Raw genomic sequence first — 23302 nt, 5'->3', positions numbered from 1 at the left:
ATAAGACTGTAGTTTTGGAATTGTTAGTTAGATTACTTGTTGGTTATTACTGCATTGTCGGAACTAGAAGCACAAGCATTTCGCTACACTCGCATTAACATCTGCTAACCATGTGTACGTGACAAATAAAATTTGATTTGATTTGTTTACACCACATCCCCCTCTGCTGGAGATGGATCATGTTGTATATGATCTGCTATAGTGCAAAACCAAACTCAATAAATAAATTAATGGTTTTATATATTTAAAAAAAATGTAATATACAAGAGAACATTTGAAAAGGATGACACTGTCCATATATGAATACAACAAAAGGCTAAAGAACAGGAAAACTAGAATTCAAAATTATTTTGGGGTTAAAACAAATATGTGGGGTAAAACTGATACATACATTCACAGAGAATTTAAAAATAGCAGTTCAACATCACTGGTGAACAGTGTGGCACTCACACAAGTAGAAAGAAACCCTTTTGAGTGTGCCCTACTATCACCCTGCGTTTATGAGTTTATTATCACTAGTAGCATGATTAAAATACGTCACATTGTCATTGAAACGAATACAATAGATATTTGATTGATAAATAGAAACATAGATGGTTGATAGGAACAATATTGAATACGCTGTGATTGTACTATTTTTCTTTCCAATATTCTAACAAAGGTGCTAGCTAAGGAATGAGGTCTGATGTCGTAAACCCGTCATCCGGGAATATGATTAAATACGGTTTCGGGCATGCGCAGTTGTTCCTCAGCGCTTCGACCTCTGCAGCCGGTAAGTGAAGGGGAGGCAAATGGGGATCTACGCTGAAACATTTTAACAATCCATTTTCATCTTCTATCTAAAGTCTTTTTGATCCCACACCGACACATAATTTATGTGAATACAGTTGTTTTGCACATAACGTTAATCGTTTTCATGGATTCGCTGTATCTTTGAATTTGTAGTGAAATTATCATTGACCTTAGCGACTGTTCTCTCTTTTTTTTGAGACAACCAGGTGACTCGTCTAGTTGATTTGATCAGTCAACACATTAAACTAATATGTACGCCTGTGCGAAGTTCGTTTCTACGCCTGCACTGGTGAGTTGTGAAAGTAATGATGCATATAAGTTGTCATAGCATAATGTTAACTAGGCAAGTTAGATGGGCCTGCTGAATTTATACTTATTTGTGACATAGGAACGAACTGCTGTAACGTTTCAGTGCATGCAATTGTGCACACTGAATTGTAAGTAACTTGGCTTGAAATGTAATTGAAATCAACGTAGCTAGCTAACCTTTAAAAATAATTATAATAATTGTTAAACCTGCTCTTAGGAAATAACGTTACCTCTTGTCACCTAAGCTAGGTTGCCAGCTTTAGCTATGCTTACGTTAGGTTGCTAACCATCGCTCGTTAGCTTTCGAATGAGCCAATGAGACTTTGTAATTTCAAGGTCATGCAGAAATAAAGCAGCAAAGACTGATTTCATTTGGCTATGTGCATTTGCTACTAGTAATGTCAATCCTAGTTGTGCCCTTTGCCAGTTTGGCGTTTGTGTATTTTGGACCATGGCACTCCATATTGATCCACTCCATAATGCCCTCTGAGTTGGTCGTCTAGGACATCTGCAAGGGCTGGTTCAGTAGAGGCAGATATTTGGAACTAAACACTGCAGTGCTTCCATGCATTTGTCATGTTTAACAGCACATTCTCCTCAGTGTGTGTGGGAGGGGGGCTCTGTAGCTTGCTAGTAGTATGTAGCAAGCTACTAGTTACTTGTTGTACTGCCCACATCTGACTTGTACAGTTGGTCAGTGGTGATGTACATATGATTTGGCCATGTGTCCCCTTGCGACTGTTAACAAATGTTATTTCTTTTTGTAGTGGTGTGTTTATAATCAAGTTACAATAATGTTATGGAAGTTGCATCACTTAACGTATACCATTTTATAAAAATGTGCAGGTCCGTGCTGGATCCAGGGCATTATACAGACCTCTCTCTGCGTCTGTGCTTTCCCGACCGGATGTCAGAACAGGAGAGGTGAGTGTCTACCTGCCCCTTTTACCCCTTAGCGCCTTTACCCTGAGGAACAACAAACTTCTATGGACAACTGATGCTACCTTTTAGTCTAGATTTTTTTTCCTTAGGTAAAATGTTGCTGATAGAAATGATAAGGAAACAGCCCTCTGTTCTCTTCCAAATTTTATTGGACCCCTCTGCAATGATTTAAGTGTTGTCTTAATCATAAATGATTGTAATATTTATCTTCAAGCTGTTTTTATGATCAATTGGTTCATTATTTTTTTGTGACTTTTTATTTGTTGCTCCCAGGCTAGCACTGACTTTGTGCCACAGAGTGCCTTTTCTCAGGTAGCACTGCGGGGTTTCCAGACTAGTGCTGTGAGCAGAGACATTGACACAGCAGCCAAGTTCATCGGCGCTGGAGCTGCCACAGTTGGAGTGGCTGGTTCTGGTGCTGGAATCGGGACTGTGTTCGGCAGCCTTATCATCGGCTATGCAAGGTAATTATTGCCATTAGTAGATATTGGGGCGGCAGGGTAGCCTAGTGGTTAGACTTGGACTAGTAACCGGAAGGTTCAAATCCCCGAGCCGACAAGGTACAAATCTGTTGTTCTGCAACCTGAACAGGCAGTTAACCCACTGTTCCTAGGCCGTCATTGAAAATAAGAATTTGTTCTTAACTGACTTGCCTAGTTAAATAAAGGTACATTTTTTTTTATAAATATGGTGCCCTACTTTATGCCCTTTATGTGAATCTTTGTTGATTTTTGTCATTTGTTTTACAATGTTTGTGAAAATGGTAAACAATCGCTATGGCTGCAAGTCTCTCCCACAGTTTTGATTCATGGCACTAGCAATTATTATTATTTTTTTTCTCCCCAGGAACCCTTCCCTAAAGCAGCAGCTTTTCTCCTATGCTATCCTGGGATTTGCCCTGTCTGAAGCCATGGGTCTGTTCTGCTTGATGGTTGCTTTCCTGATCCTGTTTGCCATGTAAATAGGTCTACTGCAGATGGTGATCATGATTTTGAAACCACAGCTGTGGCTACCTATTTTACTCGAGCAACCCAAATTGTTCAGTGTTGGTCATAGAATTGTACATTTTCCAAGTTTTTGTTGAAGGCTGACAAAAGAAAAGGCATGTATTGTAAAAATGTAACCAATTACAGAATTAAATGCATGTATTTCACTTTAAAATTGTTTAGTTATTTTGTGTGTAGCCCCACTTCCCTGCAAAACATTTAAAGGAACACCAGATTTTGGATTAACAAATGCATTTCTCTAGTGTGTGCCCTTCAGCTCAAAACAAAGCATATAGGTATGTTAAGGTTGATTGCAATCAAGTGAGTTTAAGTACATTTTTACTGTACTTTTGGTTATCATATGCTTTTCTTAATTGTAATAAATACTGAAGTCATCTTTCACTGGTGTAATACAATGTCCTCTTCTGCTATTCCATGAAAAATGATCAACTTGACTCTGCTTTGCATTTATTTTTTTAGAACAGCCATTTAATATATGTTAAAGTTGCCAATAGATGCTGATATTGGGTCAGTTTTGCGTTGGGATTGGGGAAGCTGATCTGAGCTCTTTACCTAGGGCAAACTTCACCCCAAAGCCATACATTTCGCGTGATCTTGAAGATATTTTAGATTTGGTGAGTTTTAGTTCAGCTGTTGGATTACAATTGAATAGACACTTCCAATCTCTTGCATTTTGAGATTATAAACTTCATAGCGCTAAGTAAACATTTTGGTTGTCATGAGCAGATATTATTTATGGATACCGGTAGTTAAAACATTCATAGCAGAGATGATCTAACATTGGCTGTTTAATTTTATCTGCATGCTAAATTGAAACAGTTTGGGTCCATTGAATTTCACTTTCTATATTGAATACAAAACATGGAGTTTGGATCCTGTGCAGTGCCTGGGCTTTTGAATTGACCCTCCATTATTTCTCACACTATGCATTGCTTTGTAATAGTGGGATAGCCTTTGTTGGAGCATAGTTGACTTGGTGCTAATGCTAGGAGGATGCTTTAAGAGGGGGGAGGGAATAATGCAACTGGTTGTATGTGAGTGGACAGTGCAGTGTGCTGCTAATGGCTTTGGACCTGTCTGATTCTGACCAATAACCCCCCTTGCTGTGACCTTAATTCTTCATTCCTGTGAATGCTGCCTCCTGCTGCTCAGCCCATTGACACTACCAAAAACAAACTGCTTCTGCCCCCATCCTGATTTTTAACTGTTTAATTACTTATGTGCTATGTATGTAATTACGCTATAGCTGCCAAGTACAGCCTACATGTGTAATAAATTACTATTATGGTGCCTGGCACAAGGCCTGTGCTCCTTCTCATGACCCTACAAGATCAAGTTGGTAGCACACACACCTTCCATGATAGAATAGGTATTTTGTATTTCTATTTATTATAAATCCCCATTAGCTGCTGCCAAGGAAGCAGCTACTCTTCCTGGGGTCCAGCAAAATTAAGGCAGTTGTAAAAAATAAACATAATACATTCACAACATATTAGGTATGGGCCATCAGGCCCCTACTCTACTACCACATATCTACAACACACAATCCATGTGTACGTGTGTTTGACTGGTGGCACAAGTAGTGGTCTTACCTTTGGACTGCAGGATTTATGAATCGTTAGCTCAAACATTGCCTGTACTAGGCCTACTTGCAGAGCCGAATTTGCAGTTAAGATTTCCATTTAGGATGTCCCAAAAAAACGAGAACGAAATTACAAGGACATCTCAACGGTATATTAATCTAATCAGATGTATGGATTCTGTCATCCTTCTAACATGGTGATTTAACTGGATTGCTGCTGCACCGGTCCATGCTTTCCGGGATCCTTGGGACTTCCCAAATTGAAATGTAAAATAGTTACGGGTAGGGACATCCTAAGGATCCCAGATAGCACCAACCCTGCCCCATCCTTTTCTGAGCAGCTTCACATGGTAACCATGGTAAAACTACGGCCTAAAATTGAGGCTGATGGTCACGTGATATCACAAGATGGCGACTTCGTTATAGAATATAGATACGGTGTTTGTTGGGATCAATTATATTAGCTATATGCATGCATATGCAACCGGATACATTACATATAGGCTTTACCCTCACTGTAGATAAATGCATGTTTGCATCTACGCCTGTTCCCATTCCTTAGGTTTGTTTATTTTTGTCATGAAGTCGGCGGTACTACTAGCGGTGACTCAGTGTGAGCAAACGCGTTAACTTAAGTGTCCAACGCTATCTAGCCTGGACTGGCTCTGTTATTGTAGTATAAACACTTTGATACAGTTTTCAATTTTTTTTCCTAGTTGCTGAATGTTTTCTCGCAAAATAATATTTATTCACTGTATTCCCCTTATCAGCTTTCTAACGGCGGTGGAAATAGTCATATTGCGCATCAGTTATCGCACCAAGAATGGCTCTAAATGTATTTGGTAAGTTAACTAACGTTAGCTAGTTAACTGTTCCTTTCTGTCAGTTTGATACCTCGCTAGTTCCAATACCAGCTCTAACGCCAGCTTCCTAGTAATGCATGTGACAGATATGCAAATGTTTTGCTATAGAAATGTGATCTGTGTTTGTCCATCTGGCCAGCATTTTTTTTGGCCTTGTCGGGAGGCCTGTAGAGTTCTTTCGCACAGTATAGAAACACCGTATTTTGCGTCATCAGATTTGTAGATACGATGTTCGATAGCTAACGCTAGCTAACTAACAGTTTATTTAAGTCGTTGTCAACGTTCATGTATTATAGCGTTTTAAGCCATGTTAAAACCCCTTCATCACCAAAGGGTATCACAAGACTTTTCATGAGGTGGAATAGTAGACTACAGTCTTGCCTTTTTTGTTGTTGCATTAAACAAAAAAACATTGACATATCAGTAACATTTGAACTAGGAGAGGGAGAGAAAATACATACAGAACGGTTAGGGGGCTGGAAATTACGTGCATTTCAAGTTTAAGATCGAGCTAACTTCCAGGCTGTGGGGGATGAGACTGGAAGCGCTGTGCTTTGGGACAGATATCCAGTGTATTCTGTCAGAACACACATGCCATAGTCCTTTCATGGTGTGATTGAAAGCACAGTCTGCAGTCCTATGTAGTGCAATAGCTATTTGAGGGTCAGAACATCCTTGTAGTAGCCTAATTGAAATATTTGTCAGTAGTAAGTAGTAGCTCTCTTTAAAGCTATCCTACACAATGGTGTCGACCCAAACTGCATGTGCTACGGTAGTGGTATGGTTCAGTATAGAACAGTGGTATTTTTTTATAAGGATATGTTGCTACGAGTGGAGACAGCGACCATACCAACAATGGCGGATGTGTGAAAAGTAAAGCCCTCATAAAACAGTTTGGCTTGGCACCATAATGTATAAATGTTTTAATTTATTGATGAACTTACTTCTCAAGTACAATAAGCCTAAGCTAATATCAATGTTAGATTTATTCTGAATTTGCATAAAATGCTAATTTTCCCACAGCATTAGTTTGGTATTGTTGATTAGGCTAGTTGCATAGTATCTTGCGTCTAGCCTAAAATGAGTGACCCTGTATTGTGCTGAAGGCCTGCTAATGTAATCATTTGTTTGGGGTCAAAAATATCTTGTCTGTTACTGAATCTGTAGAAAATCTAATTTGTCAGGGTGGCTTAATCAACACAGTTTAAGTGTAGTGTGATAGAATGACCACCTGGAGGCACTGTCAATCAGGAAATAAAAGATTTTTGGTAGTGTGTCAATGTTAAAGTTTTTTAAGACTTGAAATTATGTTCTTCTTTCCTCAGACCATGATGAATACAGGCCGCCAGTGTGGAAATCTTACCGTGAGTATAAATGTATTCTAATGATGAAAATATTGTAGGGAGCACTGTAATCATGTTTTACTGTGTTCTGTTTTTGCACAAGTGTATCAGCTCCAGCAGGAGGCACCACATCCACGGCGACTGACCTGCACCTCTGAGGTAATTGACTTGCTTTCAATAATAGCCTTGCTTTCAATTTCTCATTGACTTGCTTTCAAAGAGAATAACAAATCTATATCTCACATTTCTATGTGAATTTGTTCTGGTCACAAAAGTTACATATTGCAGCTTTAGGTGCTAAATAAGTTGGGTGAATTTTGGCCCATTCCTCCTTGACAGAGCTGGTGTAACTGAGTCAGGTTTGTAGGCCTCCTTGCTCGCACACACCTTTTGAATTCTGCCCATACGTTTTCTATAGGATTGAGGTCAGGGCTTTGTGTTTGCCACTCCAATACCTCAACTTTGTTGTCCTTAAGCCATTTTGTCACAAGTTTGGAAATATGCTTGGGGTCATTGTCCATTTGGAAGACCCATTTGCAACCAAGCTTAAACTTCCTGACTGATGTCTTGAGATGTTGCTTCAAAATATCCACATAATTTTCCTGCCTCATGATGCCATCTATTTTGTGAAATGCACCAGTCTCTCCTGTAGCAAAGCACCCCCACAACATGATGCTGCCACCCCCGTGCTTCATGGTTGGGATGGTGTTCTTCGGCTTCTAAGCCTCACCCTTTTTCCTCTAAACATAACGATGGTCATTATGGCCAAACAGTTCTATTTTCGTTTCATCATTCCAGAGGACATTTCTTCAAAAAGTACAATCTCTGTCCCCATGTGCAGTTGCAAACCGTGGTCTTGCTTTTTTTATGGCGGTTTTGGAGCAGTGGCTTCTTCCTTGCTGAGTGGCCTTTCAGGTTATGTCGATATAGTACTGTGGATATAGATACTTTTGTATCTGTGTCCTCCAGCATCTTCACAAGGTCCTTTGCTGCTGTTCTGGGATTGATTTGCACTTTTCTCACCAAAGTACTCTCATCTCTAGGAGACAGAACGCGTCTCTTTCCTGAGCGGTATGACGGCTGCGTGGTCCCATGGTGTTTATACCTGTGTACAATTGTTTGCACAGATGAACGTGGTACCTTCAGGCGTTTGGAAATTGCTCCCAAGGATGAACCAGACTTGTGGAGGACTACAATTTTTTTTCTGAGGTCTTTGCTGATTTCTTTTGATTTTCCCATGATGTCAAGCAAAGAGGCACGGAGTCTGAAGGTAGGCCTTGAAATACATCCACAGGTACACTTCCAATTGACTCAAATTAGGTCAATTAGCCTGTCAAAGCTATGACATTCTTTTCTGGAATTTTCCAAGCTTTTTAAAGGCACAGTCAACTTAGTGTATGTAAACTTCTGACCCACTGGAATTGTGATATAGTGAATTATAAGTGAAATAATCTGTCCGTAAACAATTGTTGGAAAAATTACTTGTGTCATGCACAAAGTAGATGTTCTAGCCGACTTGCCAAAACTACAGTTTGCTAACAAGAAACTTGTGGAGTGGTTGAACGAGTTTTAATGACTCCAACCTAAGTGTATGTAAACGTCAGACCTCAACTGTGTGTGTGTGTGTGTGTATATCTATCTATCTATCGATCGATCGAAAAAAAAAAGTATTTGATCCCCTGCTGATTTTGTACGTTCGCCCACTGTCAAAGAAATTATCAGTCTAATTTTAATCGTAGGTTTATTTTGAACAGTGAGAGACAGAATAACAACAAAAAAATCCAGAAAAATGCATGTCAAAAATGTTGTAAATTGATTTGCATTTTAATGAGGGAAATAAGTATTAGGACCCCTCTGCAAAACATGACTTAGTACTTGGTGGCAAAACCCTTGTTGGCAATCACACATGTCAGACGTTTCTTGCAGTTGGCCACCAGGTTTGCACACATCTCAGGAGGGATTTTGTCCCACTCCTCTGTGCAGATCTTCTCCAAGTCATTAAGGTTTCGAGGCTGATGTTTGGCAACTCGAACCTTCAGCTCCCGCCACAGATCTATGGGACTAAGGTCTGGAGACTGGCTTTGCCACTCCAGGACTGTGCTTCTTCTTGTGCCACTCCTTTGTTTCCTTGGCTGTGTGTTTTGGGTCATTGTCATGCTGGAATACCTATCCATGACCCATTTTCAATGCCCTGGCTGAGGGAAGGAGGTTCTCACCCAAGATTTGACGGTACGTGGCCCCGTCCATCGTCCCTTTGATGCAGTGAAGTTGTCCTGTCCCCTTAGCAGAAAAACACCCCCAAACATGTTTCCACCTCCATGTTTGACGGTGGGGATGGTGTTCTTCGCGTCATAGGCAGTATTCCTCTTCCTTCAAACACGGTGAGTTGAGTTGATGCCAAAGAGCTCTATTTTGGTCTCATCTGACCACAACACTTTCACCCAGTTGTCCTCTGAATCATTCAGATGTTCATTGGCATTGTTCATGTTCATTGGCCATGGTGGAGAGTTTGGAATCTGATTGCTTCTGTGGACAGGTGTATTTTACACAGGTAACAAACTGAGATTAGTAGCACTCCCTTTAAGAGTTTGCTCCTAATCTCAGCTCCTTACCTGTATAAAGGACACCTGGGAGACAGAAATCTTTCTGATTTGAGAGGGGTCAAATACTTATTTCCCTCATTAAAATGCAAATCAATTTATAACATTTTTGACATGCGTTTTTCTGGATTTTTGTTGTTATTCTGTCTCTCACTGTTCAAATAAACCTACCATTAAAATTATAGACTGATCATTTCTTTGTCAGTGGGCAAATGTACAAAATCAGCAGGGGATCAAATACTTTTTTCCATATATATAATTTTTTCTTTAATATATTCAACTGGCTATGAAGTGAAATTAATATCTCTGCGGGGTCTCAACGTTTCTATGGGAATGTGACAACACTAACAGTGTGGTCAATGCCACAGAGAATCCAGTGCAGTTGTCCAGGCCTACACTACCGGAAATATCTACTAGAAATTCACATATCAACATTTATTACTGTTGTGTTGCAGTTAGGGTTGGGAGGTATTCCTATTTTCAGAACATTTCTGTACAATACCAGGATATATGGTTTTACCGAATGTGCACACAAGGGGCGGCATGCATACATATATATATATATTATATACAGTGGGGCAAAAAAGTATTTAGTCAGCCACCAATTGTGCAAGTTCTACCACTTAAAAAGATGAGAGAGGCCTGTAATTTTCATCATATGTACACTTCAACTATGACAGACAAAATGAGAAAGAAAATCACATTGTAGGATTTTTAATGAATTTATTTGCAAATTATGGTGGAAAATAAGTATTTGGTCACCTACAAACAAGCAAGATTTCTAGCTTCTTCTTTAAGAGGCTCCTCTGTCCTCCACTTGTTACCTGTATTAATGGCACCTGTTTGAACTTATCAGTATAAAAGACACCTGTACACAACCTCAAACAGTTACACTCCAAAATCCACTATGGCCAAGACCAAAGAGCTGTCAAAGGACACCAGAAACAAAATTGTAGACCTGCACCAGGCTGGGAAGACTGACTCTGCAATAGGTAAGCAGCTTGGTTTGAAGAAATCAACTGTGGGAGCAATTATTAGGAAATGGAAGACATACAAGACCACTGATAATCTCCCTCGATCTGGGGCTCCACGCAAGATCTCACCCCGTGGGGTCAAAATGATCACAAGAACGGTGAAAATCCCAGAACCACACGGGGGGACCTAGTGAATGACCTGCAGAGAGCTGGGACCAAAGTAACAAAGCCTACCATCAGTAACACACACTCAAATCCTGCAGTGCCAGACGTGTCCCCCTGCTTAAGCCAGTACATGTCCAGGCCCATCTGAAGTTTGCTAGAGAGCATTTGGATGATCCAGAAGAAGATTGGGAGAATATCATATGGTCAGATGAAACCAAAATATAACTTTTTGGTAAAAACTCAACTTGTCGTGTTTGGAGGACAAAGAATGCTGAGTTGCATCCAAAGAACACCATACCTACTGTGAAGCATGGGGGTGGAAACATCATGCTTTGGGGCTGTTTTTCTGCAAAGGGACCAGGACGACTGATCCGTGGAAAGGAAAGAATGAATGGGCCATGTATCGTGAGATTTTGAGTGAAAACCTCCTTCCAAGGGTATTGAAGATGAAACGTGGCTGGATCTTTCAGCATGACAATGATCCCAAACACACCGCCCGGGCAATGAAGGAGTGGCTTCATAAGAAGAAAATCTTTGGAGGGAGTTGAAAGTCCGTGTTGCCCAGCAACAGCCCCAAAACATCACTGCTCTAGAGGAGATCTGCATGGAGGAATGGGCCAAAATACCAGCAACAGTGTGAAAACCTTGTGAAGACTTACAGAAAACGTTTGACCTCTGTCATTGCCAACAAAGGGTATATAACAAAGTATTGAGAAACTTTTGTTATTGACCATATACTTAAATTCATTAAAAATCCTACAATGTGATTTTCTGGGATTTTTTTTCTCATTTTGTCTGTCATAGTTGAAGTGTACCTATGATGACAATTACAGGCCTCTCATCTTTTTAAGTGGGAGAACTTGCACAATTGGTGGCTGACTAAATACTTTTTTGCCCCACTGTGTGTGTGTGTGTATGTGTGTGCCGCCATTTCACTTCATAGCCAGTTGAATATATTAAAGAAAAGCTTGCAAGAGTGTGATAAGGGATGCAAAAAATAATAATTATAGCTGTCTCACGAAGTATTATTACATTCTGGCTTGGCCAGCCCCTTGATGGACACCTGTGCATCCTAGCATTGTCTCTGACCATGGTGCTTATCCAGTGACCTTTCTCGGAAACACCTAGATGGTGGGCATTAGATCCTATTTAAGTTTGCTATATGTCTTAACAGTAGTCAAGTCGCGTAGCATACGGTGGATAATTCTTTATTATCTTCCATGATGTTGTGTTGTGTCCTACGGAATGCATCCCAGTGGTATAGCTGATGCAAGTAAAGTACTATTGCGGTGACTTAGTTCTCCCCTGGTTAACCTTCCAACCTTCACAATCCGAAAACCAGAAGTCTATTTTTCTTGATTTACTTATCAATGGAATATTTTATTTGCTTTCAGGTGGATAACCGGCCCAAATACTATGGGAGAGAGTAAGTTGGATTATTTCAATGTAGAATTTATATACAAAACTAGTCATTGCTGTAGTTAAAAAAAAATCCAGTCTGCATCTGTATTTCCAATCTTCTGTCTTCTCCCCAGGTACCATGGGATGATCTCCAGAGAGGAGGCTGACCAGCTGCTGAGTGTGGCAGAGGGGAGTTACCTCATCAGAGAGAGCCAGAGGCAGCCTGGGACCTATACACTGGCCCTACGGTTAGGCACACGCACACCTTTTCTACAGATAGATTTTCCAAACAGTGTGATGCATGACTTCTTTTGATTAGTTTATCATTTTTTGTACTTACACCCCATTTTCCTCCCCAATTTTGAGATTTACATTTGGTAGTTATTCTTGTTCCATCACTTCAACTCCTCTACGGACTCGGGAGAGTTGAAGGTCGAGAGCCATGCGTCCTCAGAAACACGATCCTGCCAAGCCGCACTGCTTCTTCACACACTGCTGGCTTAACCCGGAAGCCAGCCGCACCAATGTGTCTGAGGAAGAAACACCTTTCAGCTGGTGACCTCAACATCTAAGCCATTATTGTGAGTGGAAACGTCTAGGAGCAACAACGGCTCAGCTGTGAAAAGGTAGGCCACACACGCTCACAGAACGTGAAACCACCTGTCCTCGGTTGCAAAGCTCACAACTGAGTTCCAAACTGACTCTGGATGCAACTCCAGCACAAGAACTGTTCGTCGGGAGCTTCATGAAATGGGTTTCCGTGGCCAAGCAGCTGCACACCACCAGCTTAAGATCACCATGCACAATGCCAAGCGTCGGCTGGTGTGCTGTAAAGCTTGCCGCCATTTGACTCTGGAGCAGTGGAAACGGGCTCTGGAGTGATGAATCAAGCTTCACCATCTGGCAGTCCGACAGACAAATCTGAGTTTGGCGGATGCCAGGAGAATGCTACCGACCCGAATGCATAGTGCCAACTGTAAAGTTTGGTGGATGAGGATTAATGGTCTGTGGCTGTTTTTCATGGTTTGTTTTAGGCCCCTTAGTTCCAGTGAAGAGAGATCCTAAAGCTATGGCATACAATGACATTCTAGACAATACTGTGCTTCCAACCTTGTGGCAATAGTTTGGTGAAGGCCCTTTCCTGTTTCATCATGACAATGCCCTCGTGCACGAAGGGAGGACCACACAGAAATGGTTTGATCTGTGTGGAAGAACTTGTATGGCCTGCACAGAGCCTTGACCTCAACCCTATCAAACACCTTTGGGTTGGAATTGGAACACCGACTGTGAGCCAGGCCTAATCACCCTAAATCAGTGCCCGACCTCACTAATGCTCTTGTGGCTGAATGGAAGCAAGTCCCCGCAGCAATGTTCCAACATCTAGTAGAAAGCCTTCCCAGAAGAGTGGAAGCTGTTATAGCAGTAAAGGGGGGGACCAACTCCATATTAAAATGATTTTGGAATTAGATGTTTGAGTACGTCCACACTGTTGGTCATGTAGTGTATTATTGAATATTGCATTCACAAATGTGAAAGACGGCTCAGACTCGTGTGACGCCAAGGCTTGCTGAGTCTTGCACACATACACACACCGCCTACATATCAAGTCAAACTTTATTTGTCACATGCGCCAAGTACAACAGGTGAAATGCTTACTTACTACAAGCCCTTAACCAACAATGTAGTCCAAGAAAGAGTTAAGAAAATATTTGCCAAGTAGAAAATAATAAAAAGTAACACTATAATAACAATAGCGAGGCTATATACAGGGGGTACCCAGTCAATGTGTGGGGGTACAAGTTAGTCGAGGTAATTTGTACATGTAGGTAGGGGTAAAGTGACTATGCATAGATAATACATAGCGAGTAGCAGCAGTGTAATATGAATTTGGGGCGAGGGAGTGGGCATCAATGTAAATAGTGCGGGTGGCCATTTGATTAATTGTTCAGCAGTCTTATGTCTTGGGGGTAGAAATTGTTAAGGAGCCTTTTGGTCCTAGATTTGGCGTTCCGGTACTGCTTGCCGTGTGGTAGCAGAGAGAAGTGTCAATGACTTGGGTGGTTGGAGTCTTTGACAATTTTTTGGCCTTTTCTCTGATACATACCGCCTAGTATATAGATCCTGGATGGCAGGAAGTTTGTCCCCTGTGATTTACTGGGCCGTACACACTACCCTCTGTAGCACCCTAATGTAGCTTCAGATGCCAAGCAGTTGCCATACCAGGCGGTGATGCAACCACTCAGGATGCTCTCGATGGTGCAGCTGTAGAGCTTTTTGAGGATCTGGGGACCCATGCCAAATATTTTCTCCTGATGGGGAAAAGGTGTTGCCGTGCCCTCTTCCCAACTGTCTTGGTGTGTTTGGACCATGATAGTTCATTGGTGATGTGGATATGACATTTGTTTTCTACATCTCCCCACTGACCACTTCCCACATTGTTGTGTTAGAAATATTGTTTCATTATCACTTTTTGGATGTTAGAGTTTTGGGTGGGCAAAAGTTTCTGTGAACAAAGACATTCCTTTGGTTGATACTAAAGAGCATGTGAGAGAGTTCTCCTGTTTAAGTTTATGACCGGGTGTTCGCTGTCAATCCGGCAGTTGGTTGTCAGCCCTTGCCAAGCTTGCCAAACAACTACCTCTTTCCCTACTGTATTTATTTTGCTCCTTTGCACCCCATTATTTTTATTTCTACTTTGCACATTCTTTCACTGCAAATCTACCATTCCAGTGTTTTACTTGCTATATTGTATTTACTTTGCCACCATGGCCTTTTTTTGCCTTTACCTCCCTTATCTCACCTCATTTGCTCACATCGTATATAGACTTGTTTATACTGTATTATTGACTGTATGTTTGTTTTACTCAATGTGTAACTCTGTCATTGTATGTGTCGAACTGCTTTGCTTTATCTTGGCCAGGTCGAAATTGTAAATGATAACTTTTTCTCAACTTGCCTACCTGGTTAAATAAAGGTTAAATAAAAAATAAATAAATAAACACTGGAATGATGCTGTTGATGTGAGCCATGACCAGCCTTTCAAAGCACTTCATGGCTTCCGACATGAGTGCTATGGGGCGGTAATCACTTAGGCAGGTTACCTTCGCTTCCTTGGGCACAGGGACTATGGTGGTCTGCTTGAAACATGTAGGTATTACAGACTATGTCAGGGAGAGGTTGAAAATGTCAGTGAAGACACTTGCCAGTTGCTCTGCACATGCTTTGAGTATATGTCCTGGTAATCGGTCTGACCCTGTGGCTTTGTGAGTGTTGACCTGTTTAAAGGTCTTGCTCACATTGTCTACCCAGACAGTCGTCTGGAACAGCTGGTGCTCTTATGCATGCTTCAGTGTTGCTTGCCTTGATGCAAGCATGAAAGGCATTCAGCTCGTCTGGTAGGTTCGCGTCACTGGGCAGCTCACGGCTGTGTTTCCCTTTGTAGTCTGTAATAGTTTTCAAGCCCTGCCACATCATCTGATGAACGTCAGAACCAGTCTAGTAGAATTCAATCTTAATCCACTCTGCCTGTTTGATGGTTCGTCTAAGGGCGTAGCGGGATTTCTTATAATAGTCCAGATTAGTGTCCCACTCCTTGAGGCGGCAGCTCTAGCCTTTAGCTCGATGCAGCTGTTGCCTGTAATACATGGCTTCTGGTTGGGATATTTACGTACGGTCACTGTGGGGATGATGTCGTCGAGACACTTATTGATGAAGCCGGTGACTGAGGTGATATATTCCTCAATGTCATTGGATGAATCCCGAAACATATTCCTGTCTGTGCTAGCAAAACAGTTCTGTAGCGTATTGAGCGAGTCACTGGTACTTCCTGCTTCTTCAGTTTTTGCTTGTAAGCAGGACTCAGGAGGAAAGAATGGTCAGATTTTCCAAATGGAGAGCGAGGGAGAGCTTTATGTGTCTCTGTTACAGCCCATAAACAGCAAACTAAAACTACATCAAACTCCGTAGATGGCTTTAAAGAGCTCACACACATTAACGCCATATTCTTACTTTGGTCATTAAGAACATTAGGAAGGAAGAGTCAGTTTCTGTCCTACACTGATGATATGAATCACCAGGAAAATAAACATTGAATGATGTAGGGGAGTTTTCTAAAACAGAATGTTCTAAAAAGTGTGTGTGTTCTTTATCTTGAAAGTTCAAATGTAATTCCATTCAGGGAACATAGGTTGTATGAGCAGCATTGATCAGCTGTCAAGTGCTGTATTGCCTATGCACTGGGGCCTGACTAAATGTAATTATTTATCCAGGTCATTTTCCTTGAAGCTGCTGTGATGAAAATGTTGATTTCTTGTATTTATTGAGGTCAGCCAAGTTGTGCTTCTAGTGTCAACCTGCCACTCTGTGCATTGCTTCGCTTATGTGTTTGCCTCTGCGACAGAGGAGTATACCTTCCTCTGTCGCAGATGTCGTTAGCGTGGTAAATCTAATGCACAGTGTATTCCCAGGTCTGGGCTCTGTCCTTGAAGCCAGTGAGAGGGCTGCCAAGTGTTTATTTTTTTCATAATCCCCCAGTCTGAGGCTTCCCTCAAACCGTTTCTGTCCCATATCTCATTTGGTCTCGTTAAAGCAGATCGGCAGAGGTGATGAATGTTTTTGGCTCTGGTTTTGTGTTTTTAAAACTAGGCCAGCGTTTTGAAATTCTCATGTGAAAATTCATTGTTTTCCAAACAAGCAATGAGGTTTTGAAATGCAAATAAACTGCATTTCTTCCTCCTGTATATCTGAGAGAAGTATTTATTTTCTCTGCTTAAGTGTCTCACCTCTGCTGATTCTTTGCTATAATTTCTTTCCATAAATATAATCACCTTTGTAAGGATGGCTGGAAAATGGTTGTCTAACAATGGGCATCCTTGGATCTCAATTTGGAAGGGTTAGGTAATGAACTTTGCGTCTGGTTAGTATTGGTGTAAGGATTCTTAGCTAGTTAGTTTAGGATGTCTCCTGTGTTATTTGTGCTGGTTTGTGTTTTTCTTTTCACACAGGAACACTTTCTTCTCTTCGCCAACTATCTCCCTTTATTTCTCATTGACAGATGAGGTTGAAATATTGGTCTCTTGCATCTACCCAATGATGAAGAATTCCTTGCATTGTTCTGGCTCATGTTGTGCACAGTGATTGGATTTGCTGTCCGTACAGAGTGTAATGGTTGGCGCTTTTGCAGCATGCACATCTGAGAGGCCTTTTTCCTGTGAGATGCGGAATTTTGTTAGCATTCACTATACACTTAATGTATTGATCAGCTCTAATAAAGGTCACCATTATTTATAACCACTATGTGCAGGGAAGAAATTATTTGATCTAGCAGTCATTACTGGATATAAAAACCTTTTTTTAGCACTTTTGCGAAATTTTTTAAATTTGGTTTTCCACTGATCCAGGGTACGAGGACACTCTCCTACCCATAGAAACTGATTCTCACTGATTTCCCTCCCCCTTCCCTTTTCCTCTTTCCCCCCTATATCCTGAACCCAGCTTTGGAAATCAAACCAGGAACTTCCGCCTCTACCGTGATGGGAAACACTTTGTTGGGGAGAAGCGCTTTGAGTCCATCCACGACCTTGTGACAGATGGGCTGATCACGCTCTACATCGAGACCAAGGCAGCAGAGTACATCGCTAAGATGACCATCAACCCAATCTATGAGCACATTGGCTACACAACACTCAACAAGGAGCCCACGCTGAAGAAACACTTGCCTGTGTGCCAGGAGGTTCCTGATGGGCCTGCGCCACAGGGAGAGCTGGGTGACGAGGAGAAAGGGGTAAGGAACACTCTCTCACTGTCCTAAAAATGTCAGCCTTTTACTGTACTGGAAAAGGAAACAAATGGAGCAGATGCTGAAATGAATGCAATGTGAAAACCAGGCAGAAGTGAATGTTTTCCATGTCAAGAAATTCCAGCTCTACTATTCTAATGTGCAGAAAGTTGGTAGCACTGCTCTTGTTGCTCACCAAAAGAAGATAAAAAATTCTGTCTATTAGATGCATCCTGAGATCCGTTTTTAACACTTCATACTATTGAACTGAACTTTGTCGTTTTGTGATTCATGGAACCTGGATTTGCTGGCGTGTACAGTGCGTTCTGAGAGTATTCAGACCCCTTGACTTTTTCCACATTTTGTTACTTTACAGCCTTATTCTAAAATTGATTAAATCATTTTTTCCCCTCATCAATCTACACACAATACCACAATATGAAAATGTAAAAACAGGTTTTTATTTTATTTATTTATTTATTTGCAAATGTGTTAATATTTAAATAAACATACCTTTTTACATAAGTATTCAGACACTTTGCGATGAGACTCGAAATTGAGTTAAGGTGCATCCTGTTTCCATTCATCATCCTTGATGTTTCTACAACTTGGAGTCCACCTGTAGATACATTCAACTGGTTACATTATTTGGAAAGGATCACCCCGGTCTAAATAAGGTCCCACAGTTGACCGTGCATGTCAGAGCAAAAACCAAGCCATGAGGTCGAAGTAATTGTCCGTAGGGCACCGAGACAGGATTGTGTCGAGGCACAGATCTGGGGAAGAGTATCAAAAAATGTCTACAACATTGAAGGTCCCCAAGAACACATTGGCCTCCTTTATGCTTAAATGGAATAAGTTTGGAACCATTAAGACACTTCCTAGAGCTGGCCAAACGGAGCAATTGGGGGAGAAGGGCCTTGGTCAGGTGACCAAGAACCAGATGGTCACTCTGACTGTGCTCCAGAATTCTTCCGTGGAGATGGAACCTTTCAGAATGACAACCATCTCTGCAGCACTCCACGAGTCAGTCCTTTATGGTAGTGCCCAGACAGAAGCCACTCCTTAGTAAAAGGCACATGACCGCCACTTGGAGTTTGCCAAAAGGCACCTAAAGGACTCTCAAAACTCCGTTGGAGTTTTTAAAATAAATTAGCAAAAATGTTTCAACCTTTTTTTGCTTTGTCATTATGGGGTATTGTGTGTAGATTGAGGAAAAAACAACTAATCAATTTTAGAATAAGGCTAACGTAACGAGATGTGGAAAAAGTTAAGGTGTCTGAATACTTTCCGAATGCACTGCATGTACACACAAACTGAACAAAAATATAAATGCAATTCTCGTCCAAAAAATTGACTACATTTTGCTAAAAAAGCACCTGGATGATCATCAAAACTCTTGGAAGAATGTTCTATGGACAGGAGTCAAAAGTGGTGAAACGGGCCCTATTTATCCTTGGCGCAAACCAACACTGCATTCCACAGTAAGAATCTTATACAAACGGTCAAGCATGGTTGTGGTAGTGTGACAGTTTGGGGTTGCTTTGCTGCCTCAGCACTTGGACGACTTGCCTTAATAGAAGACATCATGAATTATCCTCTGTATCAGAGAATTCTGCAGGAGAATGTTAACTGAAGCTGAAGCACAGCTGGGTCATGCAACAAGGAAATGATCCAAAACATACAATCAAGTCTACATGAACATGGTTAAAAGTAACACATTTTAAGTTTTGGAATGGCATAGTCAAAGTGGAGATCTAATCCCAATTGCGATATTGTGGCAGGACTTGAAACGAGCAGTTCATCATTGAAAACCCACAAATGTCGCTGAGTTAAAGCAGTCCTGGATGCAGGAGTTGGCCAAAATTCTTCCAAAGTGATGTGAGAGACTGATCAGCTCCTACAGGAAGGATTTGGTTAGTCATTGTTGCTATAGGTGGCACAATCAGTTGAGTGTAAGGGGGCAATTATACTGAACAAAAATATAAATGCAACAATTTCAGTTTTACAGTTCATATAAGGAGATAATTCAAATAAATTAGTCAAATCAAATCAAATTTATTTATATAGCCCTTCGTACATCAGCTTCACAAAATAGATGGCTTCATCAAGGAAAATTATGTGGATATAATTGAAGCAATATCATCAGTCAGGAAGTTAAAGCTTGTTTTCCAAATGGACAATGACCCCAAGCATACTTCCAAAGCTGTGGAAAAATGGCTTAAGGACGACAAAGTCAAGGTGGCCATCACAAAGCCCTGACCGCAATCCTATAGAACATTTGTGGGCAGAACTGAAAAAAAACGTGTGCAAGCAAGGAGGCCTACAAACTTGACTCCGTTACACCAGCTATGTGAGGAAGAATGGGCCAAAATTCACCCAACATATTGTGGGATGCTTGTGGAAGGCTACCCAAAACGTTTGACCCAAGTTAAACAATTTTAAGGCATTGCTACCAAATACTAATTGAGTGTATGTAGTAAACTTCTGACCCACTGGGAATGTGGTGAAAGTAATTAAAGCTGAAATTAAAGCTCTTTGCTATTATTCTGACATTTTCACATTCTTAAAATATAGTGACTTCAGACAGGTGTTTTTAAAAAAAAAATTTTTAATTTTTTTTAAACAAATCTCATGCAGCTGTTACAAGTTTGAACACTGGAATGTGTGATGTAATCTACACCTCATTTAGGCTGATATAAATCCATATTTAGTTTTAATGATTTTACATTTGAATGTTATTATTCCAATAGCCCACACTTTCTTGTCCTGAACTTCTAAAGCAGGTGGGATATAAGCATGGGTGTGGACAAAATGGAAACAGCATATTCCGAGGTGTGTGTACTCAGCCCCCTTCTGTACTCCGTGACTTTCACAAAATACATTTAAGGACATTAGGACATATGCAAACTAAACGGTGGATAGATGGCACCATTCCCACAAAACTGAAAGTGTGAACCACCGCATTTAACCACGGTAAAGGGACTGGAAACAGAGGCGAATATAGACAGAGGCAGAAAGACGTTACAGGGACTAAGTGAAGTTGCAGTTCAACTGCTCTGACATGAGACTCATGTGGCTGGGACTTAAAACAATCACCGATTTGTAAAGGGAAAACCAGCCACGTTGCGGACACTGATGCCTCACTTCCAGACCCGTTAACACCTTTTTTGCCTGTTTCGAGGAAAACGACACTGACCAACTGACATATGCCTCCACTGCTTATGAGGACTGCGGGCTCCCAATCTCTGTAGGTGACGTGAGTAGGATCATCACGCATGTTAACACTCGCAATGCTGCTAGCCCAGATGGCATACCAAGCCGTGTCCTCAAAGCATGCACAGACCAACTGGCTGGAGTGTTAACAGACATTTTCAACCTCATCATCCCAGTCTATCATCTGCACTTCAACAGGGCCACCATTGTTCCTGTACCCAAGCAAGCCAAGGCAACTGCACTAAATTACTATCGCCCAGTAGCGCTCACTTTTGTCATCATGAAGTGCTTTGAAAGGCTAGTCAAGGACCATATCACCTCTACCTTACCCGACACCCTTGACAGACTACAATTTGCATACCGTCCCAGCATTTCTTAAGACGACGCAGTCGGCGTTGGACTGCACACTGCCCTATCCCACCTGGACAAGAAAAATACCTATGCTGTTTGGTGTTAAAAGCTGAGCAGTAGTCATAGTGCCCTAACTGAATTACAATTTTCTGGACCCCATGAAGAGTACACCAGCTTAATTAGGGATGTATATTAAATATAAATTCCCCCGCCCCAGGGGTGTGTGCTCAGCCCCCTCCTGTACTCCCGTTTTCACCCCTGACTGTGTGGCAACTCGATCATCAAGTTTGTTGACGACTTGACAGTGGTAGGCCTGATTACCAACTACCACGAGACAGCTTACAGGGAGGAAGTTAGAGCCCTGGTGGAGTGGTGCTAGGAAAATAACCTCTCCCTCAACAAAACAAAGGAGCTTTAGGTGGAATACGGGAGACGATGGAGCTGCAGTGGATAGGTTCAAAAGCTTCTAGTTAATTGGCGTGCAATTCATAGAGGACCTGAAATTGTCTCGCCACACCAACATTGTGGTGAAGGTGCAACAGCACTTCTAAAACCTCAGGTAGCTGAAGAAAATCTGCATGGCCCCCAAGTCCCTAACAAACTTCTGGAGAGGCAGCATTGAGAGCATTATGTCAGGCTGCATCACCGCCTTGTCCGGCAACTGCTCCGCCCTCAACTGCATGACTGTCCAAAGGGTAGGTGTGGACAGCCCTATGCATCACCGGGGCCATGCTGCCTGCCCTCCAGGACTACAGCACCCGGTGTCAAAGGAAGACCAAGAGGTTCATCAAGGGCCTCAGCCAGGTGAGCCACAGACTGTTCACTCGTATATTGTCAGACAGATGGAGACAGTACAGGTGCATTAAAACCGAGACTAAAAAACTGCTTCTATTACTTGGCCTTCAGATGGTTGAACAGTCATCGCCAGCAGTCAGCTAGTAATCTCACACACCTCATAATCACGTGCACTTACACATCACATCAAATTCCTATATTAAGCAAACTAGATGGCACAATTGTATTTTTTACTTACGTGCAGACAGGCACACTCCTTGGTCCATTTGACCAAATTCATATGCCCATGATTTTGGAATGAGATATTCGATGAGCAGGTGTCCTTTGAGCAGGCATTCTTTTGTTTTTCTAATATTTGTATCATTCACAACTAAAGTTGCTAAATAACTAACCTAGGGTATAGGACCAGTTTCAAATGAACATATGCACACTCTCGCTCCAGAATGGGGGAAATATCCTTTCTATTTTATTCAGCTAAGTTCAATTATATTCTTCTTACTATAAAATACTATAAAATAATGGCAGTAGGCTAAATGCCTACTGTTGGACCTGTTGGACTGTCGTGGTCTACATATGGATGCCTCATCTCATGATTCAGCCTCAAATGGATGTATGCAATACTTTTTTTTTGTTTTTTTGTTTTACACCACTGAAGTTATCTAATGGTCATTCACTCGCTGACCTCCCCCAGCCTTTTTCTCCCTCCTCCCACTCTTCTCTCTCTATGTAATTAAATGCCTATAATCATCCCAATGCAGGCTCTTTTTGAAGAGCCTGGACATAATCAACCCGGCAACCCCTCAATACAGACTGATAAGGTGGAGTCATGCGTCCTCCGAAACATGACCTGCCAGCCAGCTGCACCAAGGAGTCGCTAGAGCACGATGAGCCAATTAAAGCCCCACCGGACGATGCTGGGCCAATTATGCGCAGTCCAATGGGACTGCCGGCCACAGCATGAACCCGGGTCTGTAGTAAAGCCTCTAGCACTGCGATGCAGCGCCTTAGACCGCTGCGCCACTCGGGAGGCCTGAATTAAAGGTGATTTTATTGAGAATAATAACACAACTCACTCCTTGAGTTGCTATGGTATGTACTAGTGCCCTCTTTTCTGATACACGATCAATCTTGGCAGTATTTTTCTGTCTGTCCCATGGTAGCTTTAACAGGCTATGTATACAGAGAA

At 41.6% G+C, this 23302-nt stretch overlaps 2 protein-coding genes across 4 annotated transcripts in view; both read left to right on the top strand.

The window, feature by feature from the left end:
* Positions 1–658: 658 nt before the first annotated feature.
* On the top strand, positions 659–3431 carry atp5mc3b (ATP synthase membrane subunit c locus 3b). Of its 2 annotated transcripts, none has more exons than XM_024381872.2 (5): positions 659–772; positions 991–1081; positions 1948–2025; positions 2317–2507; positions 2890–3431. In XM_024381872.2, the coding sequence occupies exons 2-5, from the start codon at positions 1043–1045 to the stop codon at positions 3002–3004; spliced, it is 423 nt and encodes a 140-aa protein (XP_024237640.1). In that variant the 5' UTR covers positions 659–772; positions 991–1042; the 3' UTR covers positions 3005–3431. The 2 variants fall into 2 exon arrangements, with proteins under 2 accessions (XP_024237640.1, XP_024237641.1); XM_024381873.2 differs by having other exon boundaries at positions 695–772; positions 999–1081.
* A 1578-nt stretch (positions 3432–5009) lies between these two features.
* The window catches only part of LOC112220182 (N-chimaerin-like), a 30942-nt gene continuing 12649 nt past the window's right edge, over positions 5010–23302 (top strand). Inside the window, exons 1-7 of one of the 2 annotated variants that reach the window (XM_024381871.2) lie at positions 5010–5194; positions 5403–5474; positions 6821–6859; positions 6942–6997; positions 11972–12003; positions 12113–12226; positions 17472–17760. In XM_024381871.2, coding sequence (XP_024237639.1) covers positions 5456–5474; positions 6821–6859; positions 6942–6997; positions 11972–12003; positions 12113–12226; positions 17472–17760 — 549 coding nt within the window. In that variant the 5' untranslated portion in view covers positions 5010–5194; positions 5403–5455. Of the gene's footprint in view, positions 5246–5402; positions 5475–6820; positions 6860–6941; positions 6998–11971; positions 12004–12112; positions 12227–17471; positions 17761–23302 lie in introns of both variants that reach the window. The other variant, XM_024381870.2, reaches the window with a different exon arrangement.

This window comes from Oncorhynchus tshawytscha, linkage group LG07 (genome assembly GCF_018296145.1).
Source record: "Oncorhynchus tshawytscha isolate Ot180627B linkage group LG07, Otsh_v2.0, whole genome shotgun sequence".
NCBI lineage: Eukaryota > Metazoa > Chordata > Actinopteri > Salmoniformes > Salmonidae > Oncorhynchus > Oncorhynchus tshawytscha.
Note: the sequence above shows the minus strand (reverse complement) of the source record. Positions and strands in the feature narration are given on the sequence as shown.

Coding starts and splice junctions, on each gene's coding strand:
- atp5mc3b (XM_024381872.2), top strand. CDS start 1,043: ATGTACGCCTGTGCGAAGTTCGTTTCTACGCCTGCACTG. Junction 1,082..1,947: donor TCGTTTCTACGCCTGCACTG/GTGAGTTGTGAA, acceptor AAAAATGTGCAG/GTCCGTGCTGGATCCAGGGC. Junction 2,026..2,316: donor CGGATGTCAGAACAGGAGAG/GTGAGTGTCTAC, acceptor TGTTGCTCCCAG/GCTAGCACTGACTTTGTGCC.